This window comes from Mus caroli, chromosome 11 (assembly GCF_900094665.2).
Source record: "Mus caroli chromosome 11, CAROLI_EIJ_v1.1, whole genome shotgun sequence".
Lineage (NCBI taxonomy): Eukaryota > Metazoa > Chordata > Mammalia > Rodentia > Muridae > Mus > Mus caroli.
In genome coordinates this window covers 73,877,226-73,897,068 of record NC_034580.1, presented here as the reverse complement: position 1 = coordinate 73,897,068, position 19,843 = coordinate 73,877,226, and the positions used below count along the sequence as shown (strand labels likewise).

The following is a 19,843-nucleotide window of genomic DNA, read 5'->3' as shown; positions in this document are numbered from 1 at the left end:
AAGTGCACTTTGGCTGTTACTCTTCCCAATGAACCTGACTGGATTTCAGATCACTGTGGAAACACACCTTGGTGAAGGTGTTTCTCTAGAGGTTTGACTGGGAAGACCCACCCTGAATTCCTATGGTCTGGGACTTTGAGCAGGACACTGGTGTCCACCTTTCCTGCTTTCTCACTCCAGAAGCAATGTGACCTGTCACTCATGCTCCTGTTGTCATGACACCCTACCATGATGGACTGGACCCTCATGAACCAAAATGAACCCTCCTTCCCTTAAGTTCCTTCTGTCATGCGTTCAGCCACAGAAATGGGACAAGTAATGAATACAGGTTACAGCATACTGACTCCCGGAGAAATTCATTCACTCAATACTGCTGTGTACTAGAGACGGGGCAGCAGAAGACGCCTAGCCCCGACCAGACATGGACAGGGCACACCTAGGGACTCAGGAGGATGGTCTCAGAGGTTGAACTCTGCTCTGGGCTCTGTTCCCTCTACTGAAATGCCCCTGCCTCATCTGACCCTCACCTGACACAAGGCCTCCAATCTCTGCCTATCCGCCTCGTCCATGGCAAAGCGAGCCAGCTTGTGGAGCTGCAGCTGGGTGGGAGGGGTCGTGATGTCCAGGAAGTAGGTGAGGGCTTGGCTGAGTGAGCAAGGGGGCAGCCTCTTGTCTTTGACCCAGTAGCTGCCTGAATGGAAGAAAGAAAGGTGTCAGGGTGGGGAAAGCCCTACTTGGGTCTCTCAGATGATGGCTATCCTCCATCTGCAAGGGAGGGAAGACTCTGACATCTTTGCTCCAGAAAGAGCAAAGATCAGGAGCTGGTGCTGAGACAGGGCTGCCAGGGTAGGCTGAAAATTTTCCCCCACATGGGCACCTATATTGGCTTTGTCCTGACAGACTAAGCAATCCTCCTGTGGCCCATACTTGAGTCTCTGACACCCCCAGGTGAACCTCAAACGTAGTGACTAAGTCTACTGGAGATTGATATACGCCCCAGAGGCTGGTTGCTCTTTTAGAGAGAGGTTTATGGCTACAGCCTCCTGGGATATTAACAGATCAATGTAAATTGTGGTGGCTGGGCTTCAGGAGTCCCAAGAGGCGGCATGTGGAGAGTCACGGCATGACCCAGGCGCAAACTCTGGCCCCCACTTCCCAGCTGAGTGTCCAAATCCTGTGACCTCCAGCTGCTTCTTGAGCAACAGATATGATGACATAGTCTGTGCTGGCACTGGCAATGAGTAAAAACTACATTTGGGTAATCACTGGCACAGTGCCCGTTCCCTGGGCACGTTTAGTGCGTGTTAGCACATTGCTTTTAACTCCTCTCCACTCCCCTCACTTCCTTCTAGAGACAAGGACTTTATTATTAATGCATCTCATCTGGACCACATCTGTATTCTTACAGCCCCCAAGGATGCAAGTCTATTGTCTCTAAGTTTCAGGCTGACTCCATTCCTCCCAGATGATGATGGACACTGCCAGGTTTTGCTCCTCCAATGCCTCTTCCAAGGTTAGGCGGAGGCATCACTACCAGTGAAGGCCAGCCAGAAAGCTTCTCCCATGAGTTGGGATGGGAGTAGATCAGGACAGACACAGGCCCAGTCCTCAGGGATGGGACTGAGGGAAGTAGAGATTTGTCCAGGGCCAGGGGCTCACCGCTCTCATCCAGAACCTCCAGGCACACAGTTTGGTGTGGTGTAGGACAATCCACAACTCGCTCCAAGATTCCCTGCACCAGGGCGGTCTGGTTGCCTGGAAAGATCCCCAGGTGTTCCCCAGGCAGGTAGCTGGGCCCTCGGCTGCCCTCGAAGGTGAGCTGAACGAGGAGGGTGGTGCGGCTACAGAAGAAAAGGGAGCCATGGGTGACTGCCAGCTTCCCCAGGATAAGTGTTCTCCCGCCACCAGCGTGGTCACCAGCCAGCTTGTGACAAGCCATCCCCTCAGCTGGGGACCCTCAGCCCTCTGGAGTTTCCCAGAGGAGTTTGGCTACAGCCTTCCCTAGCAGTGCGGGGAGCATGGAGGACTTGGCCACACTTCTGTCACAAGAAGCATCTCTCGGGCAATCTTGGGTACCAGCCAAGCATCCCTGCCCATCCTTACCTGGACTTCTCACTCTGCAGATTCTGCTGGGATTTCAGCCTCATGGTGAACACGTTCTTGGCATGGATGCTGCTGAGGGCTGGAAAGACAGACAGAGATGGTACAGAGTTCCTGTGCTGTGCTGGGGAAAGCCCCAGACACTGAGCTGAGCATTCCTGCATGCTACCTTAGCCCTTGGTGGGCAGTTCAAGTGGGCCAAGAGGCCGGCACAGTGCCTGGCACAGATATTGCCACCACCCACCTGCTGATGCCAGCTCCCTGTGCCCACTACCACTCTCTCAGGGCTCCCGACCCGCTCTCCCTCAGAGCCTGAAGCTCTGTACCAACAGGCCCTGTGGCCAGGGAGACAGCTGCCTGGCAGTTCCAGGTGACTGCCTTCATTTAGAAGGGCATGGTGGATTCTTTGACTACTGGTTCATGGCTCAGATAGCCTCTGTGCAAGCAGGGAAGGCCCAGTAGGATACAGAGGGGCTCTTACCTCTGTTGAGGTCTAAAGGCTCCGGGCTCTGGATGAGCCTATATTGCTGTGGCTCCCATGTTGCATTGGAAGTGTAGCGTTTCGGGATCTGAATGTGATGTTTGCTTCGAACATCAAAGGTCTCACAGGCTGCCTAGAAAGTTAGGCAGAATGGCATTCATTGTCACCGTCACCACCCCTCACCATGAGTCAAATACCGAATGGCGGCATCACAGAATCACAACATGCCATCTGAAGGGGGCTGGAGGTGCTCAGAGAATCCTAGGCTTGGCACACAGTGGTTAGTGCTATTTTCCTGGATAGTAAAGCTGTCATCTTATATTTATCCCTTCCCACATAGCAAGGGATGTCTGGGGTTTCCCTCTCCTGATAGAAAAGCTCATAATGGAGGCCTGAGTCTTGGAACCAAGTCTGCTGGGCTTCCCATGGCTGTCCACTCATTTCCGTGTTAAGCTTCCTTCACCAGCAGGGAGGAACCCAGAGAGTAAAGATTTGAGAAGATAAAGTCAGGTCACGAGAGCTCAGCAGTGTGTCCTGCATCCCTTCCTCTGCAGAGCTGGAAGACTGAAGGAAGACTTCACTACTACGAGGAGGCCAAGTCTATCGGTAGGAAGAGCCCTGGAGACATAAGGTCAGGGCCACCCACCTGAAGCAGAACACCAGAGTGACATTCTTCTTGGTGGGGTGGGGGTTGGGGAAGCAGCTTTGACCTGAGATGCCAGGCCCATACCCCCGCCCTACACCTAGCAGAGGCCAGGACACCCAGGACACCAGGCCCAGATGTGTTTGGCATAGACTCATTAAAGCCTGTCTCACCCGGAAGGTTTGTACAGCCCAGCTGCGGAAGGCATCCTCCTGCCCACTGAGTTCGTCCCCTTCTCCTGTTGGGGCAAGCTGAGAGGCTCCCAGGTGGGACAGCTTCTGGTCGATGTCATGAGCAAAGGCGCAGAACTGAGGGTACATGCTGGAGCCAAGGCCAAACACAGCATACCTGCCAAGAAGGACACACATGGAGACCCAGGATGCCCGGCGTCAGTGCCTATGGTCCGCAAGGACAGAGCCATGCCCACTGAGTCACACCATAGTCTGGCCTTCCTTGGTCATGTGACCAATGGACTCTAGGCCTGCAAATCTGCAAGAGGGACTCAGTTTCCACATCTTGCTCCTCAACCCACTCAGAAGACAAACCTCAGACCGGAACTCTGTCTGCCCCTGGACATGTCTGAGAAGACATCCTATGTACACCCTGTTCCTTGGTCTGATCCCAGACTGGGGCCCAGGAGGCAGGGATATGGGAGGGTGCCTCACCTGAAGGTGTGGTTGAGTTCTCTCAGCATGAACAGAGATTTCTTCAGAGTCTACAAAAGACAAGGAAGCAGGGTTCTCAGGCCAGGAGCTACAAAAACACTGCTTTCCTTTACTATGATGGTCTGTGTAAACACTGGCCACACTGAGTAGGCAAAGAGTCCAGATCCTAGGGGAAAGCCACTGGATAAGTCCAGATTGCCCCTCACTGCAGCTGAACCAGCTCACGTGGGCCCTGCCCCTCAGTGGAAGACCCAGAAGTCCCTGGCCTCCCCATTTAGCTCTGGAAGAACACAAGGTTCCTCAAAAAGAAGACGAAGTTCGCTTCTTGCTTGGAAGTTGCTAGGAACAACAGATTCTCTAAAATAACTTTGATTTTCCAGGAAACTGTCTCAGGCGTGTGGGACCCATCACACTGTGGGAAGCTAAGCCTTTTGTAATCTCTTCTCATGCACTTTCTTTTCGATGGCCTTTGCATCCTTCCAACACAGGAGAGACTAACGCAAATTGGTGCTAACCAAGCCTTAACATCCTGCTCATACTTGTCTCTGCTCAAAACACAAGGCTATGCAGGCCTGCGTGAGGGTAGCTAGACAAAATTCATATATTCGGCCCATTTTTCCTTTGTAAGAATGATACGGTCTTTGCTCATTTGTTAAGATTTATTTTATGTATGTGAGTACACCGTAGCCGTCTTCAGACACACCAGAAGAGGGCATCAGATCTTATTACATTGTGAGTTGTGAGCCATCATGTGGTTGCTTGGAATTGAACTCGGGACCTCTGGAATAGCAGTCAGTGCTCTTAATGGCTAAGCCATCTCTCTAGCCACAATACATTAAAAAACAAACAAACAAACAAACAAACAAACAAACAAACAAAAGAATTCTTTTTAAAGAAGGATTTATGTCGGGCTGGCGAGGTGGCTCAGAAGGTAAGAGCACTGACTGCTCTTCCTCAGATCTTGAGTTCAAATCCCAGCAACCACATGGTGGCTCACAACCACCCGTAATGAGATCTGACGCCCTCTTCTGGTGTGTCTGAAGACAGCTACAGTGTACTTAGATATAATAATACATAAATCTTTGAGCCGGAGTAAGGGGGGCTGACCGGAGGGAGCAGAGGTCCTAAAAATTCAATTCCCAACAACCACGTGAAAGCTCACAACCATCTGTACAGTGTACTCACTTACGATAAATAAATAAATAAATAAATAAATAAATAAATAAACAAATAAACCTTAAAAAAAAAAAAAGATTTGTGTCAGAGATTGTGTCTATGTACAGAGTGTGAGTGCCCAGGAAGGCCAGAAGACAATGTTGGAGTCCCTAGAGCTGAAGTTATAGGAGACTGTGAGCCACCTGACATAGGTGCTGGGACTGGACTGTGGTTCTTTGAAAGTGCCACAATCCATCTTACCTGCCGAGCCATCTCTCCAGCACCTAAGGAGGAATCCTGGTTGAGGGGGAATTTGAGTCAAGATTTCCTATGGAGTCCAGGCTGCGCCCAAATTTCTGATCCTCCTGCCTCTACTGCCTAGTGCTGGGATTGCGAGTGTACATCACAATGCCCAGTTAAATAAGAAGTTTTGAAAAAAAAAAATTTTTTTTTAAGTAGGTTGTGGCTGCGGTGATGGCTCAGGAGGTAAAAGTGCCACCAAGCCTGAAAGACTCAGGGACTCACGTTACGGAAGGTAAGAATTGTCTCCTGCAAGTTGTCCTCTAACCTCTACACGCAAGCTGTGGGACTTGTGCACACACACACATACACACACACAAATAAATGTAATGAATCCCCTCAAGTAATCTAAACATATACAAATAAGAGTTGGTCAATTCACAGGAAAACACTGTGTGCCATTGGGAAAGTGGCTTAAGAACAAGAGTGTCACCCTGAGTCCCCCGGACCCTTTCCTTGGTCCTCCCAAGCCCCTCTGTTGTGTCTCCGGCCACCCACCTGTCCATTGCTGGGACAATCTCCATTCCCAAACGTGCTTGTCACCACCAGCAGTAGTTGCTCCTCTTCCAAGGCGCTTGCCTTATACTGGTCCATGCAGACAACCTGTGTGACAACCGTGGACATCAGCCCCCAGCTCCCAAGGGGTCGCTTACACTCACTCCAGACTCCTTCCACCTAAGTGGGTACCTTGGTGTTGAAGGCGTAGCTGAACAAGGTGGCCAGGTCCCTGGCTAGTGCTTCAGACTTCCCCGTCTCAGTGGCAAAGAGGACTGTGGCTCTGACCCGGGAAGCCATGACCTTTCGCATTAGCACGGAAGCAAAGAACACCGCTCTGTGGGGAGGAACAGACAGACACACGGACAGCTGAGTGGTGAGTTAGTGTCCGGAAGAGACGGAACAGGGGTGTCCCTGGGGTGCGGGCAGAACCTCTACTGCTCATTTCCTGACTGGTGGCCCCTGTGCATCCTGACTCAGTCTCTTTGGCAAATCTGAACTACAGAAGCAAATCAGTCTCAGAATTGGTGTCTAGAGTTCTGGGAGCCAACGCCAAAAGGGACATTCTCCGTATACCCTGCCCTTCGTGGTGGAGTCAGGAAGGATGCCTCAGTAAAAGGGACACAGCACAGACAGAGGGACATGCCCACTTCCACATACTTCACCAAGACTCTAAATCGGATCTCTCTCCTCCTGGGCCTCAGCTTCTCATTCTGCCAGATGTGGGTCTTCCAGGGCTCGATCTGCAGAGAGGAAGGAGAGTTGGGGGTGGGGTTCCGGCTGGGCTTGGGCTGGGGGATGCTGGAGAGGCAGAGGACCCTCTACTGCACTCATAGAGGCCCACCCCACCAAGGGTTAGCCAAAGCTCAGGGTACTGCTTCCTGGGCCCCACATGAGCCACACAGCAGTGGGCACTTGGCTTCCTTTGTCATGATCACAGAAGATAGAGGCCCACCTGCTTTTAGTATCTTTTTCTTGGGTACACTAGATTAGAGAGCACAAGGTGGCACTCAGCTGGCATGTACAACCCTGAGTCCTCACAATACAGAGTCTCCACAGCTGAGCTATAAGATGGGGGGTGGGGCGGGGATGGGCAGGGGGGTGGGAGGCTTCTCCCTGACCTGGTAGTAGTAGAATGGAGATAGGACATAGTTCAACATCTCCTGGTGGAACACAGAGGTGATGCTCCCCGACACCGGAGGGACCAGCCAAATCCAGTCTGCCGGGCAGCCTCCTCGAGCCCGGTACTCATTCTGCATGTGCTTCATGAAGGACTCTGAGGCTGTGTGGTGGTCCATGATGGTCACATTTTGCTTCTGAAGGAGAAGAAGATGGAGTGGACTGAGATGCAGCAGCAGAGGAGAGTAGGGAGTGCTGCACTGGAGGGCCAGTGATCTATGCAATGACTCTGCCCCTGCTCCTCATGTTCTCACTGACTGCTGCAGAAACACACACAGGTCCAAGTCCACAGACTTAGAGACCTAGGCCATCACCACGGCCACGCATATGGCAGCCAGCCCGCGGTCACATGAGAGGTTCCTAGGTTCTCAACCTATGTGTCTTCTCCACCCCCCTCCTTTGGGGGTCACTTATCAGATATGCATTTTAGATATTTACATTATGATTCAAACAGTAGCAAAATTATAGTTATAAAGTAGTAATGAAAATAACTCTATGGTTGGGGTCACCACAATATGAGGAAGTGTATTAAAGGATCCTAGCATTAGGAAGGTTGAGAACCACTACCCTAAAAGCAGCATCCAGAAATTCGAATGCACAGGTCTCCATGCATCACCAGCAGACAGAGAGCCTCAGGTGTGGGCAGCTCACACTGCACCATCTTGTTTCAGGTAAAGAAAATACAAACTTAAAGGAGGCTCACTTGGTGGAGTGCTTGCCTGGCATACGAGAAGCACTAGACATCTATAATCTCAGCACTCTGGTGGTACAGGATGAGGGTTGGGAGTTCAAGGCCATCCTCAGCTACATAGGGAGTTTGAGGCCAGCCTGGGCTACAAGAGATTCTGTCTCCAAAACAAGCAAATACAAAACCACCAGAGTCATTTGTGGGGACAGTGGGGACCAGAGTGTAGGGAAGACAAGCCATTCACATCTTACAAACTAGAGGCCTAAACTAGCCTGGGATGGTCCAGGAAAAGCAGCGGCCCCACCAAAGTCTAGAGATCCATTCACCCATGAGAAATTTCTTTACAACTGGGGAGAGGGCTCAGTAGGTAAGGGCATTGGTCACCAAGCCCAGCCTGAGTTTCATCCCAGAAATTCACACAGTGGAAGGAGAGAACCAACACTGAAGCATCCTGTGCTCTCAAAGGGTCTTATCTGCACCTGTCCATCTGTCAGGTACTGAGAAAGGCCATGGGGCAGAGGAGAGACAGTCTCCATGTATTGCCAGCAAACAGCAAGTCTCTTGGAAAGGCTGAAGGAAATCAGCTATTTTTATGAGGCCTAGTGGGATTTGTGACAGAGGCAAGCAAAGGTTGCTTGGGAGGGACAGAGAGGGGACAGAGTGGGGACCGAGGGGGAAACCCTAGTGTCTGGGATAGGTCTAGAGGAGAGGTGGGAGTCAGGACAGCTGCAAAGAGTCTTAAGGGGTAGTTTCAAGTTGGCCAGGGAAGGGGCCTTCCTGGGGAAGGATGAGGCAAGGTTGGCAGCTGCCACCTGATGTCAGGCTCATGAGTCAAACCACACACTTTAAAACTCATATACAGCTGCTGCTTGACTCATGATAGGGCTCCATGCCAATGGGCCCATCACAAGATGAAAGTATCTTCAGTCAAGAACACATCGAATGGGGACTAGGGTGTAGCTCAGCTAACATAGCCTGCTGGTCTAGCATGCACCAAGCCCTGGAGGTTCAATGCCCAGCACTACATTAAAAAAAGACAACAAATGACTCAGATGTGGTAGCTCACACCTGTCATCCCAGCACTATGGAGGTAGACAAGAAGATCAGAGGTTACATAGCAGGTGTGAGGCCAGCCTAGGGTACGTGAGACTCCATCTCAAGTCTTTTTGATAAAGCACTTTTTGATAAAGCCTCCCAACCATTGTAGCTTGACTATACAACACACTACAGTGTCAGCTTCTAGTCCTTGTAGCTGCCATAGCTGGCTGAGGCTGTAGCTTGCTGCTGCTGTCCGGCTTCAAAAGAGCATCTGGCCATCATCGTTAGTCCAGGAAAGATCGAAATTAAAATTCCTTATGCGGTTAACCATACAGGCCCATCAGCACAGAGACTCTGGAGGCTGACCTGAGTTTAAGGCCTGCCTAGACAACAGAGTGACTGAAGATCAGCCTGGGTAACCTTGTCTCAAAATAAAAAAACCAAAAAAAGAGTTTTAGAGAGAAGTCAAGGTCTCAAACAACAACAAAGCCAAGTAGGGGGCTGGAAGGATGGCTCAGTGGTTAAGAGCACTGACTGTTCTTCCTTCTTCCAGAAGATCTTGGTTTGATTCCCAGCAACCACATGGCAGCTCACAATCCTTTGTAACTCCATTAATGGATATAATGCCCTCTTCTGGCCAGGTACTGCACACATGTGGTGCAGGCAAAACATCCATACACATAAAATAAAATGAAAGAAAAAAAAGAATTTTTAAAACCCCAAATAGAGTTGCTCTAGATTCACAGTGCCTTCACATCCTTGTAAAATAAAAACTTCCCAAGTGGAGCCTTCCCTTCTTTAAGGAGGGAAGGACCTGGTCGTGGGGTGATTTAAAAGAAGAAGATACGGGGTGGGAGAAAAAGTAAGGGGGCCAGCGAGATGGCTCAGGAGTAAAGGTGCTTGCTGCCAAGTCAGTCAAGTTGGGTTTGATCCCTAGAACCCATATACTGAAAGCAGAGAACAGAGTCCTGTTAGCTGTCCTCTGACCTTTACACACACCATGGCATGTGCTTAGGAGAGCTATGGTCCTGCGTTAGGATCCCTTTTTTCTGAATCTTTGAACCCTGCAAGAATTTCAGATGTCCCAGGGAGTCAGAAAGGAGGCTGCTAGTGGCCAAGGAAGAGGCAGTGTGAGGAAATGGGTCTCATTGGCTGTAACAGGAGCAGGAGAAGAAGATGGAGCCAGGGATTGGCAGGAATGTTGGTGCATAGTGGGAATGATCGGGCAGGGAGGAAGGCCCTGGAGATGCAGCCAGGATGAGGGGTCTCTAAGCAACATCCTGGAGCAAAGGAAGCCAAGCTGCCTACAGTGCTCAAGTACAGGAGCAGGCAGCCTTGGGAGGAAAGGAGTTGCCCAGCGCTAAACCAGCACTAATGCTGTGTCTCAGCACCCAGCAAGCATGAATGAATGCACACATGAATGAATGATGCTGTAAAGGGGACATCAAGTGCCAGACAAATACCTGGATCAAGTGACCTTCTTGCCAAAACCTCTACCAACCCCCAAGACACCTGGCATACCTGGAAACTATGGAGCACAGCGATATTGATCTCCGTGACAGCCCGGTCTTTCCAGAGGGAGGCCAGTGTGTGGGTCTCCAGGCCCATCCTTCTGCCCACTTCCTAGAGAAGCCAAGTGATAAAGGTGAGGCAGTTTGGGGGGAGTGGGTCCCCCATCCCGATCCTCCAGCTGTCCCAGCTTGGTAACCCTCATCACCTCCAGGATGTTGTAGCGCTGTGTGTCACAGAAGTCTCGAACTCCAATCTCGGTGCCCATGTACCAACCATTGAAGGGGCAGGCTGGGAATTCGAGGCCACCCACCTCCAGTAGCATATTGGCCACGGCAGGCAGTGCATACCACTTCAGCCCGAGCTCCTGGAACCACTCGTACCTGGCAGGAAGGCAGAGCCAGCTGCAGTTAGGGTCATCTTTATTGCCCTCTCTCCCCAGTCAAAAAATAATTAACTTCAGTAAAAGGATCAACCAAACAAATCCTTCCTTTTCTTTGTTGTTTTGAGACAGGGTCTCATTTCCAAGACTGGCCTTGATTTTCTGTAGCTGAGGATGGCCTTGAACTTTTGATCCTCCTGATTCTGTCTCCCAAGGGCCTGAATTATAGGCATGTGTCACCCACACCCAGTTTATGCACTGCTGGGGAGCAAAGCTAGGGCTTCAAGCATGCTAAGCAATCATACTCAGCTGAGCCCTAGCCCGAGCACTAGAGAGTCCTTTTGAAGAGATGATCTCAGTCACATGCATGCACGCGCGTGCGCGCACACACACACGCACACACACAGGAGAGAAAGCAGGGAACACCTAGGGTCATTCATTATAGAAGACATCTCTTTACTCAGTCATTCGTGCTAATAGGTCAGGTGTATACCAGACTAAATGCTGAGACTCCAACATAATGTAGCAGCAAAGGACTCAGGCACCCAGACAGCTGGGGTTCAAGCACTGACCAGGGTCCTTTTAGCTCCTCGGAGCCTTGGTATCCCCATCATAGACACAGAGCCGATAACAACAAACTCATGGGATTATTGCAAACATAGTATCATTCATTGGATAGTTAGACATTCTAAATATCTATAACTAAGCACCTACTATGTGCCCTGCACTTTATAGGTAAAAAGTAAGATTCTATTCCCAAAGTTGCAGCCCAGCATCCAGACTATAGGCCGTTTGACTACAGACTATGAGGGGTAAATAAATACACCAGTGAGAAAATGAGAAACGAAGTGAAGTGTGGTGTGGGGTTGAAGATAGGTGATCAGGAGAGACTTCTCCGAGGTGCAGTGATGTCATAGGAAATACCTTTTGATGGGAAAACTGGAGCCTTGCAGAATTCCGAGGAAAGGGCATATCAGGCAGGGAAGCGGAACAGAGGTCCTGAGGCAGGACTGAGTTCAGTATGTTCAAAGGACAGGAGCTGTCAGTACCTGCTAGCTGGTAAACCTCCACATATGGAGGCATTTTGCAGAGGTTCAACCAGCTGCACTCTTTGTTTGTTTGTTTGTTTTTCAAGACAGGGTTTCTCTGTGTAGCCCTGACTGTCCTGGAACTCACTCTGTAGACCAGGCTGGAAATCCGCCTGCCTCTGCTCCCAAGTGCCGGGATTAAAGGCGTGTGCCACCACTGCCTGGCCCAGCTGCACTCTTAAAGTCCTTGTGGGCCTACACTTCCTCTGTCTGGGAGGGTTGCCCTTTTCCTAAGAAAGCTGGGAGGAGGCCATTGAGGTAGCTCAGCAGGTAAGGGCATGAGGTAGCTACCATGTCTGACAGATAAGCTGAGTTCAATCCCTAGGACCCATATGGTAGGAGCAAATCAACTGACTCCTGCAAGTGACCTCTGAGCACACACACACACACACACACACACACACACATAACCACACATACACATCACACACAGAAACATACAAGCACACCACACTTACAAACATAAACATACACCACATACACCACACATACCATACATACAAACAACATACACATGACTATAAACATACCACATATACCTCACATATCATATACACACACACGCAAACATGCACACCTATACACACATACAGTCACATACAGGTATACACACAAGCACACACATTCACATATACACACTAAATAAATAAAAGAAAAAAATTAAAGAAGTTGTTGGGAGGTGAGAAAAAAGCCTGGTTTTGCTCAGACAGAAGCTCAGGGGCTCTCCTTAAGTCACTGCCTCCCACTCTCCCAGGACCCTGTTTGCTAGGTTGCTGTTCCCTTGGTAACCATCAGCAGTTCCACATAAAGCTGGAGAGGAAAGGCCAGAGCTGCTGCAGAGGACAAAGAGGCCTTGCAGCATCTGTCCTGTGGGTGCTGCCTGAGATGGGCTTGCATGCACATAACCCGTACCCTGGGGGACTTACTTGGGATGCTCCATGGTCACCTCCAACACAAGATCAGGAGGGATTTCAAAGACCTCTGGATCTTGACCGTCAGCCTGCAGGACCAGAGGCAGCACATCGAAGCGGCCATAGCGGGGCTTCCAGCCTAGGTCGATGCACAACTGAGGGAGAGAGGAGCCCAGTAAGTCTGCAGGCCCAGGCCCCACATTTGCTCAGGGTCCCCTGCCCACAGGGACCTAGGAGAGGCTGGATCAGTACCTGAGTGAACTCCAAGGTGGCAGCATCCCCTCTGATGGTGCCATCGGGCATCTGGTAGCCAGCGTACCGGATGAGCTGTGAATTCCAGAGCCTGAAGTCATGTTTGCTGTCACTCCGCTGGGGGAACACAGTGATGGCCGACCTTCCCCAGAACAGGGACAGAGTAGTTTATCAACTGTCCCAGGTTGGAGTGAGTGGGTCAGGGGTTCCCAGCCAACCTCCCTCCGCTCTTCCCTGCACCCCAATCACCCTGATATCACCCCCCTCCTCCTCCTGCCAGCTTCTCCCTAACCATCAAGACCAACAAGGGGCCACCACTCTGGGAAGCTTCATGTCCCTTACACACACACACACACACACACACACACACACACACACACACATGGCTTTTGCTACTGGATCCTTTTTTCTCACCCTTGGTGGCTGTGCACCATAGGTTTGCAGCTGGATGGAGCTGCATTCTAGGGTCTCAGTCACCTCTGTACGCCACCTTGTCACCTTCTTTTCCCTGGCCCCTGGCCTAGTCCTGTGCTGAATCCCCATTAGGTGCACACCAAGTGTTTTTTGCATGACAGTGAATGACAGACTGAGCACTATATAGACTAGGCTAGCCTTGAACTCACAGAGATCCACCCGCCTCTGCCTTCTGAGTAGATTCTTTTTAAAAACAAGACAAGGTCTGTCAATGTGACCCAGACTGGCCTGGAACTCATGGTAATCCTCCTGCCTCAGCCTGCCACTGCTTAAATTGCTGTTATGTACCACCATGCCCAACTAAGAAAATGGTTTTCTTTGTTTTGGTTTTATTTTGTTTTTAAGGCAGGAACACATGGAGCCCAGGCTAGCCTTGAAGGTGCTATGTAGCCAAGGATGGCTTTGAACCCTTGATCCTTCTTCTGCTTCCACCTTTCCAAGTGCTTGGATAACAGGCTTGTGTCACCATGGCCTGCTCAAAGTAACTTCCTAAGGATGTAACAGCCCTGTGGTTCTAAGTTAGAAAGGGGTTGGGGAAGAGCTGGGCTATAACAGAAGCTAATGGGGAGGAGGCTGCCTTGCCATTTCATGTCCTGGAAAAGCTAAGTCTTGGATTCTTTTCTCTCTCCTTAGTTTCTCCTGGAGCCAGAGGCCCCTCTCCTGTGCTCTCCAGCCTCTTCTGCCTGAGAGTGAGTGGTCGGTTGGGCCCAGCACAGCTGGGAAAGGTGTCTCACCTGATGTTGCCGTTGTTGGTGGCGTAAAGTATGTGTCTGCAGATGTACTGAAACATTTCCTGTGCTGTGCTACAGTTCCGAGCGTCAAAGACCTGCACAGGGCACACCATGGAAGATTGTGAGGACAGAGGCTTGGGGCTGACTGAAAGTCCTTGGGGACAGAGGGCATTTCTCTCACAGGGTCACACCCTCCTCTCTGCATCCCCTGTGCCCTTCTCTAGGCTGCCCTACTCTTGAGACAAGGGATCAGAGAATCCCATTCAGAAGGCCCCAGTAAAACTAAATTACCAAAAGTGTCTGGCTTTAAAGAACCAAAAGGGGCTGGAGAGATGATTCAGTGGTTAATAGTACCAACTGCTCTTCCAGAGGTCCTGAGTTCAATTCCCAGCAACCACATGGTGGCTCACCACCATCTGTAATGAGATCTGATGCCCTCTTCTGGTGTATCTGAAGAGAGCAATGGTGTACTCATATACATAAAACAAATAAATAAATCTTAAAAGAAGAAAAGAACCAAAAAGCAGGATCCCCACAGCCTTAGCCTGGATCTTGGCCATGGGAGTGTACCACCATTGAGACTCCTGGATTTTCTCAGTCCAAGTGCACTCAATAGGACCCAACCCCCCACCCCTGCCCAAATGACCCTCCAAGGAGACAATGGCCCAGGAGGTCAGGATAAATAAAATGCTCTCTAGGGCCAGGAACGCAAACACTGGAAGCAAACATTTGTAGCACCAAGGCCTCAGGAATAAGACATCCAAGGTTGCTGGTTGTCTCATGATGGCATGTGGTCCCCAACATTTTACATAGGGTGGGTCATTTAGAGACCCTGGTGCTAAAATAAGATTCTAGGCGCCTCACCTCAGGGTTTAGATGTAGTCAGCAGAGCCCTGGCCACTTGCTCTGTCTCAGGGCCTGCCCACCCCTGTTCCTCCTTCTGCTCTGCCCGTAAGACTCACCTGCAAGTTGGACCACTGGATCCTGCCGATGCAGCGAGGGGCATTCCTCCAGGCCATCTTGGTGGCAAAGATGAGCTCATCCAGAGTGAGTTGGTAGGTTCCTGTTGTTTCTATTTCCTTTGTTACAGCTTCCAGCCTGGCCAGATGTTCCTCTATTTTTGCCCTGGGGGACAGGAAATTGTCAGGAAGACCAACAATAGCAAGACCTTACATGGAGATTAATTCAATCCCCAGAAAGCAAGAACTGATTTTGGACACTAGAAGGGCAAATTGTGCCCCTTGGGACATTGTCCTCTGTAGGGCTGGCTTTGTGACCCACTCTTTGCTTACTAGGGGCCAATTTTTAATACTCTGCCATCTCCATCTTGAGTCCTATTGGGAGAAAAACCACACTTATGTTCCTACACTGGACCCTGCTGATTATTATAGTCATAACAAGGTCTTGTCTAGCCTAGAACTTCTAACCCTCTGGCCTCCCCCTCTCAAATACCTGAGAGTGCAGCTACATGCCACTACAAGTCACTTAGGAGGCACTGCTGTGTTTGCTTGGCAGTCTTAAGACTCTAGAGTGTACAGTCCCAGGCTCAAGAACACAAGCCTAGTAACAGAGAGGACATAGTTCCAGGTGGTCTCGCTGCCAGCCCCAGGCTCCAAACTGTCTGTCGTGGACAGGACCTCCCACCTTCCACCCAAGGGGAGAAGCAAGCCTCGAGGGCTCCTCAAAACTCAAGGCAGGCCTGGACAAGACCTGAGGTCAGGACTCAACTTGAAGGACCCTAGAGCCCACCTAACAGAGCTACACTCACTGATTTAAGCATACTTCAAAATAATTCCAAGGGAGAGGAGCCTGGTCGCAAAGACTTTGAAACACACCACACACACACACACACACACACACACACACACACACACACACACCACAGCAACCTTGAGATTTCCAACCAGCACCACCAGAGGCTTTCGAAATGGCAACAAACAAAATTATTTAAAGAATGAACTTGGGATTCAGGTCAGCAGGAGGACTTGGAATGAACAGCCTTCGGGGCAGGCGGAGGGGCAGGCGGAGGGTCTTGGCAACTCCTTTTTGACTACAGAAAGACTTGAAGACAAAACATTCAGCGATGTTTGTCTCTAGTGATCCCTGTGAGGAGGAACTTCTAGGTGAGGTGAGTGTCCTTCATCATCAGAGGAAGATTCTAGAAATACACCCCACTCTACCCAAACACGAAAACAGCAGTGTCTGAGGTTCTGGCAACACCGCGTCAAGGAGAAAGAGGAAAACTTGGTGTCATTTACCCAGGAGTGGGCCTGATTTCTTTGGAAGAGTTTTGGCCTCTCCTGTTGTAATCTAAGGAGTGGACAGGTCCTGAGCAAAGCCATCCTCTTGCTGTAATGAAAAGCACAGTAACTATGGTAGCAGGAAGGAACGGGAGCCTCTGTCTTTCACAGGAGTGTCAGGAGGGAGACCATTGTTTCTCTGGCCTTCTGGACTCAGAACAGAACGTGGAGCAAACCATAGGCAGGCTTTGTCTCTCCACACCCACTTGTAATTTCCAGGCGAGTTTGTGTAAATTAGGTAAACTCAGGCCAGCCTGGGCAACATAGTGAATACCTGCCTCAAAAGAAAAGCAGGATGCCAAACCAGGCTTATCCTACCACTGAGCTACATACATGCTCAGCTGTGGCCCCAGCACTTGTTTTTTGAACCGTTTATTTTGAGACATGTTCTCTCTACGTTGCTCAGACTGGCCTGTATTCATCCTGTCACCCAGGCAATCCTTGAACTTGGAGTCCTCCTAAGATCTGCCCATTTATCTATAGAGAGCTGTGTCGCCCACACCTAGCTCTCAGAGTTAACCCAGCAACTCAGGGTTTTTCATGTGCTTGGTGACAAATTAAAAAAATGGCCAGATGAAGCCTATCCAGAATCCCAGACCCCCAAACAGCCACTTGTTAACAACAGAGTGGGTAGATCAGGGAAACTGAAAGCCCCAGATACATGCTTACAGGAAAGACAGTGCCCCCACAGGCCTCCACCCTTCACAAATCTGCAAACAGCCTTTCCCAAGATGGTTGACCTTGACCCAGGGGGGACCAGTCATCAGTGTTCTGCCAGCTCCCAGGTAAGGCTGAGAAGCACTACTCTAGACGATAGAGACCTCTTGTCAAGCGCCCTCCCGGCTCTGGCATTCCAGGGCTGTACAGAGGTGGAACAGGGATTCCCCAAGAATCCTGCTCTGGGTACCAGATACCCTTCTGTGTCTCCACGCCCCAGGTGGAACTGCTGTGTGAGGCTGTGCCACAAAATGACACTGCCACATTGTCCCCAGCTGCCAGAGCAGACATTCGCTGTCTCTGACAGTCATTCTTACAACTGGACAGGTAAATCAGTCAGTCAGCAATGTTCTATAATTAGACAGTATCCCCTGTACCTGTCACCCCAGCACTCTCAAGAACAATTGTGGGCAGAAGCCAGCCTTCATTATTTCATGAGATGCTGTCTCCAAAACAATGAGGGGCCAGAGGGTAAAGGGGCCAATGAGGGGCTGAGCAGGTAAAGACGTTTGATACCAAGTCTGATGACCTCAGTCAACCCCAGGAGCCTGCACTGTGGAAGGAGATGCCCAACCTCCACAGCTTGTCTGACCTTCATGAACTTGCTGTGGCTCAAGTACCCCATTCCCCACCAAGTAAACAGATGTTTAAAAGCTTGAATACGTACGAGGTAACCAAGATCTCAGTTGCACTCATTACAGGCCGACACTGTTCCTAGCTATTTGTAGCCTCTAATTCATTTAATCTTCATATAAACTCCTACAAGGTAGGTATTTTATAATAGATATTTTGAGGAAGAAAACCAAGGCACTTGCCAGGCTTGAACTTCAGAAGATGGCTGCTTGGATCCCAACTCTTACCAAGGCCACACAGCCACGCCATGATTGCAACTGTATTGACAACAACATTGGCAACTGGCAATAAAAAATAATTGCCTTCCATGCTGGACAATACTTGGTGTTTGGAGTGACTGACTAGTGGGCTTAAGAATAAAGGGTCTCTCGGGGCAGTGGTGGCTCACACCTTTAATCCCAGCATTTGGGAGACAGAGGCAGGCAGATTTCTGAGTTCGAGGCCAGCCTGGTCTACAGAGTGAGTTCCAGGACAGCCAGGGCTACAACCAACCAAACAAGTAAATAAATAAAACAAAAAACAAAACAACAACAGCACCCCAAAGAATAAAGGGGTCTGGGCACTGGACTCATGGAAGCATTATGGCATAAATTGAGAGCACTCCAGAGATGTAGCACCCCAGCAAGTCAGGTCTCCCAGACTCTAGCTAGACTAGGCTGATATCAGTGCTGTCTCTGGGAATCTTGCTCACATCTGTAGGAGGAGAGTCCTGACCAGACAGTCTCTAAATGTCCTTCTATTTCAGGATAAAAGGATTCATTCCAAGTCACTGTATTATAGCCCCTAGGCTAGAACACTGTTCTAAATTTGCACACATCTCATGGCTGTCTAGTGAGTCATGCTATAAGATGCCCACTTTACAGATGAGGAGGTTGAGACCCAATGGATTTCTCCAGGACTCAGCAGTGACCTGGTGGCGCCAGAATCCAAAACCAGTTACACTTTCCTCCAAACTTTCAGACATTTTTGCAGTGCCTAAGCCTACTTTAGCCCCATCAAGTCTGGAGAATGCAGAGTTCACCGATCAGAGTGGGACAATAGGAAACAGGTCAGCCCCAGGGAGTAGGGCAGAGGGGATGTCACCCTGACGAAAGCCAGACTTACTCTTTAAAGGAGCCATAATACTGGTTGATGAACTCAATGGCTTGAGGCAGGAGCTCCTCCAGAGGGATAGGCTTGTCTCTGGGTCCTCTGGTCAAACTCTTGGGGTTCATGATGGACCCCAAGCAAGATTTGGACTTGCAAGTGAAATCCTGGAAAGAGAAATGGGCTGAGTAGGGCCCCTACTCCCTACTTCATCCCACCAAGACCCCCATGCTACAAACCAGTCATAAGCCTGGTCATTCTCTGGCCGGTATGCTCACAATGACCCTATGCAGGCTCCTTCTCCTTGGGGTCAACCAAGCTTTCTCCAAGCCTAGCTCCCCTCTCCTTTCCTGAGACTCGGTGGGTGTGAGCTGGCTTCTCTCTGTTCTCCAGTAAGCTAAAGATACAGTGACAGCCTGTGAGAAAACTCTACTGCTTCCTCCTAGTGGGTATCTCTCCGTCTGCTTTCCTTTCTAAAGAGACCCGGCTAGCTCCTCAGGGAACACGGCTCCAGTGTCGGCCCAGAGAAGCTGAATGAGAGAATGGTTATTCCAAAGTCAGGGGAGGCTTGGAAAGAAATGCCAGTAAGATGGATGTCCACATGTCAACTGTGGCGTCTCTCTGTTTTGCTTTGTTGCTGAGGTTTGCTGTTGGGTTTTGAGACAAGATCATCTGTGACTCAGGCTGGTCTCAAACTCACTAAACAGCAGGTCACTGTGAGCTTCCAATCCTGCCTCTATCTTCCAAGCTGGCATTATAGACACAGTTTCTAGGGGTCCAGGAAATCATCCTGCCTTCAAAGATTCTTTCCCACTTTATGAACACAGTATGAATTATTCATTCTCTCTCTCTCTCTCTCCCCCTTTGTTTTGTTTTATGGGTCTTTCTTTTTTTTTTTTTTTTTTTTTTTTTTTGGTTTTTGTGTTTTGAGACACGGTTTCTCAGAACCCTGGCTGTCCTGGACTCCTTCGTAGACCAGACTGGCCTCGAACTCACAGAGTTACACTTGCCTCTTC

At 50.0% G+C, this 19,843-nt stretch overlaps 1 protein-coding gene across 1 annotated transcript in view; it reads right to left on the bottom strand.

The window, feature by feature from the left end:
- Positions 1-19,843, bottom strand: part of Nos2 (nitric oxide synthase 2) — a 33,623-nt gene that overhangs the window by 7,989 nt on the left and 5,791 nt on the right. The window contains exons 4-20 of the mRNA XM_021176044.2: positions 18,846-18,994; positions 15,054-15,216; positions 14,095-14,186; positions 12,887-13,028; positions 12,650-12,789; positions 10,462-10,636; positions 10,266-10,367; positions 6,961-7,155; positions 6,500-6,582; positions 6,032-6,176; positions 5,843-5,947; positions 3,890-3,939; positions 3,398-3,572; positions 2,582-2,714; positions 2,104-2,182; positions 1,660-1,841; positions 528-691 (exon numbers count right to left, since the gene is read on the bottom strand). Of these exons, the coding sequence (XP_021031703.1) occupies positions 528-691; positions 1,660-1,841; positions 2,104-2,182; positions 2,582-2,714; positions 3,398-3,572; positions 3,890-3,939; positions 5,843-5,947; positions 6,032-6,176; positions 6,500-6,582; positions 6,961-7,155; positions 10,266-10,367; positions 10,462-10,636; positions 12,650-12,789; positions 12,887-13,028; positions 14,095-14,186; positions 15,054-15,216; positions 18,846-18,955 (2,235 nt within the window). The 5' untranslated portion in view covers positions 18,956-18,994. The remainder of the gene's footprint in view (positions 1-527; positions 692-1,659; positions 1,842-2,103; positions 2,183-2,581; positions 2,715-3,397; positions 3,573-3,889; positions 3,940-5,842; positions 5,948-6,031; positions 6,177-6,499; positions 6,583-6,960; positions 7,156-10,265; positions 10,368-10,461; positions 10,637-12,649; positions 12,790-12,886; positions 13,029-14,094; positions 14,187-15,053; positions 15,217-18,845; positions 18,995-19,843) is intronic.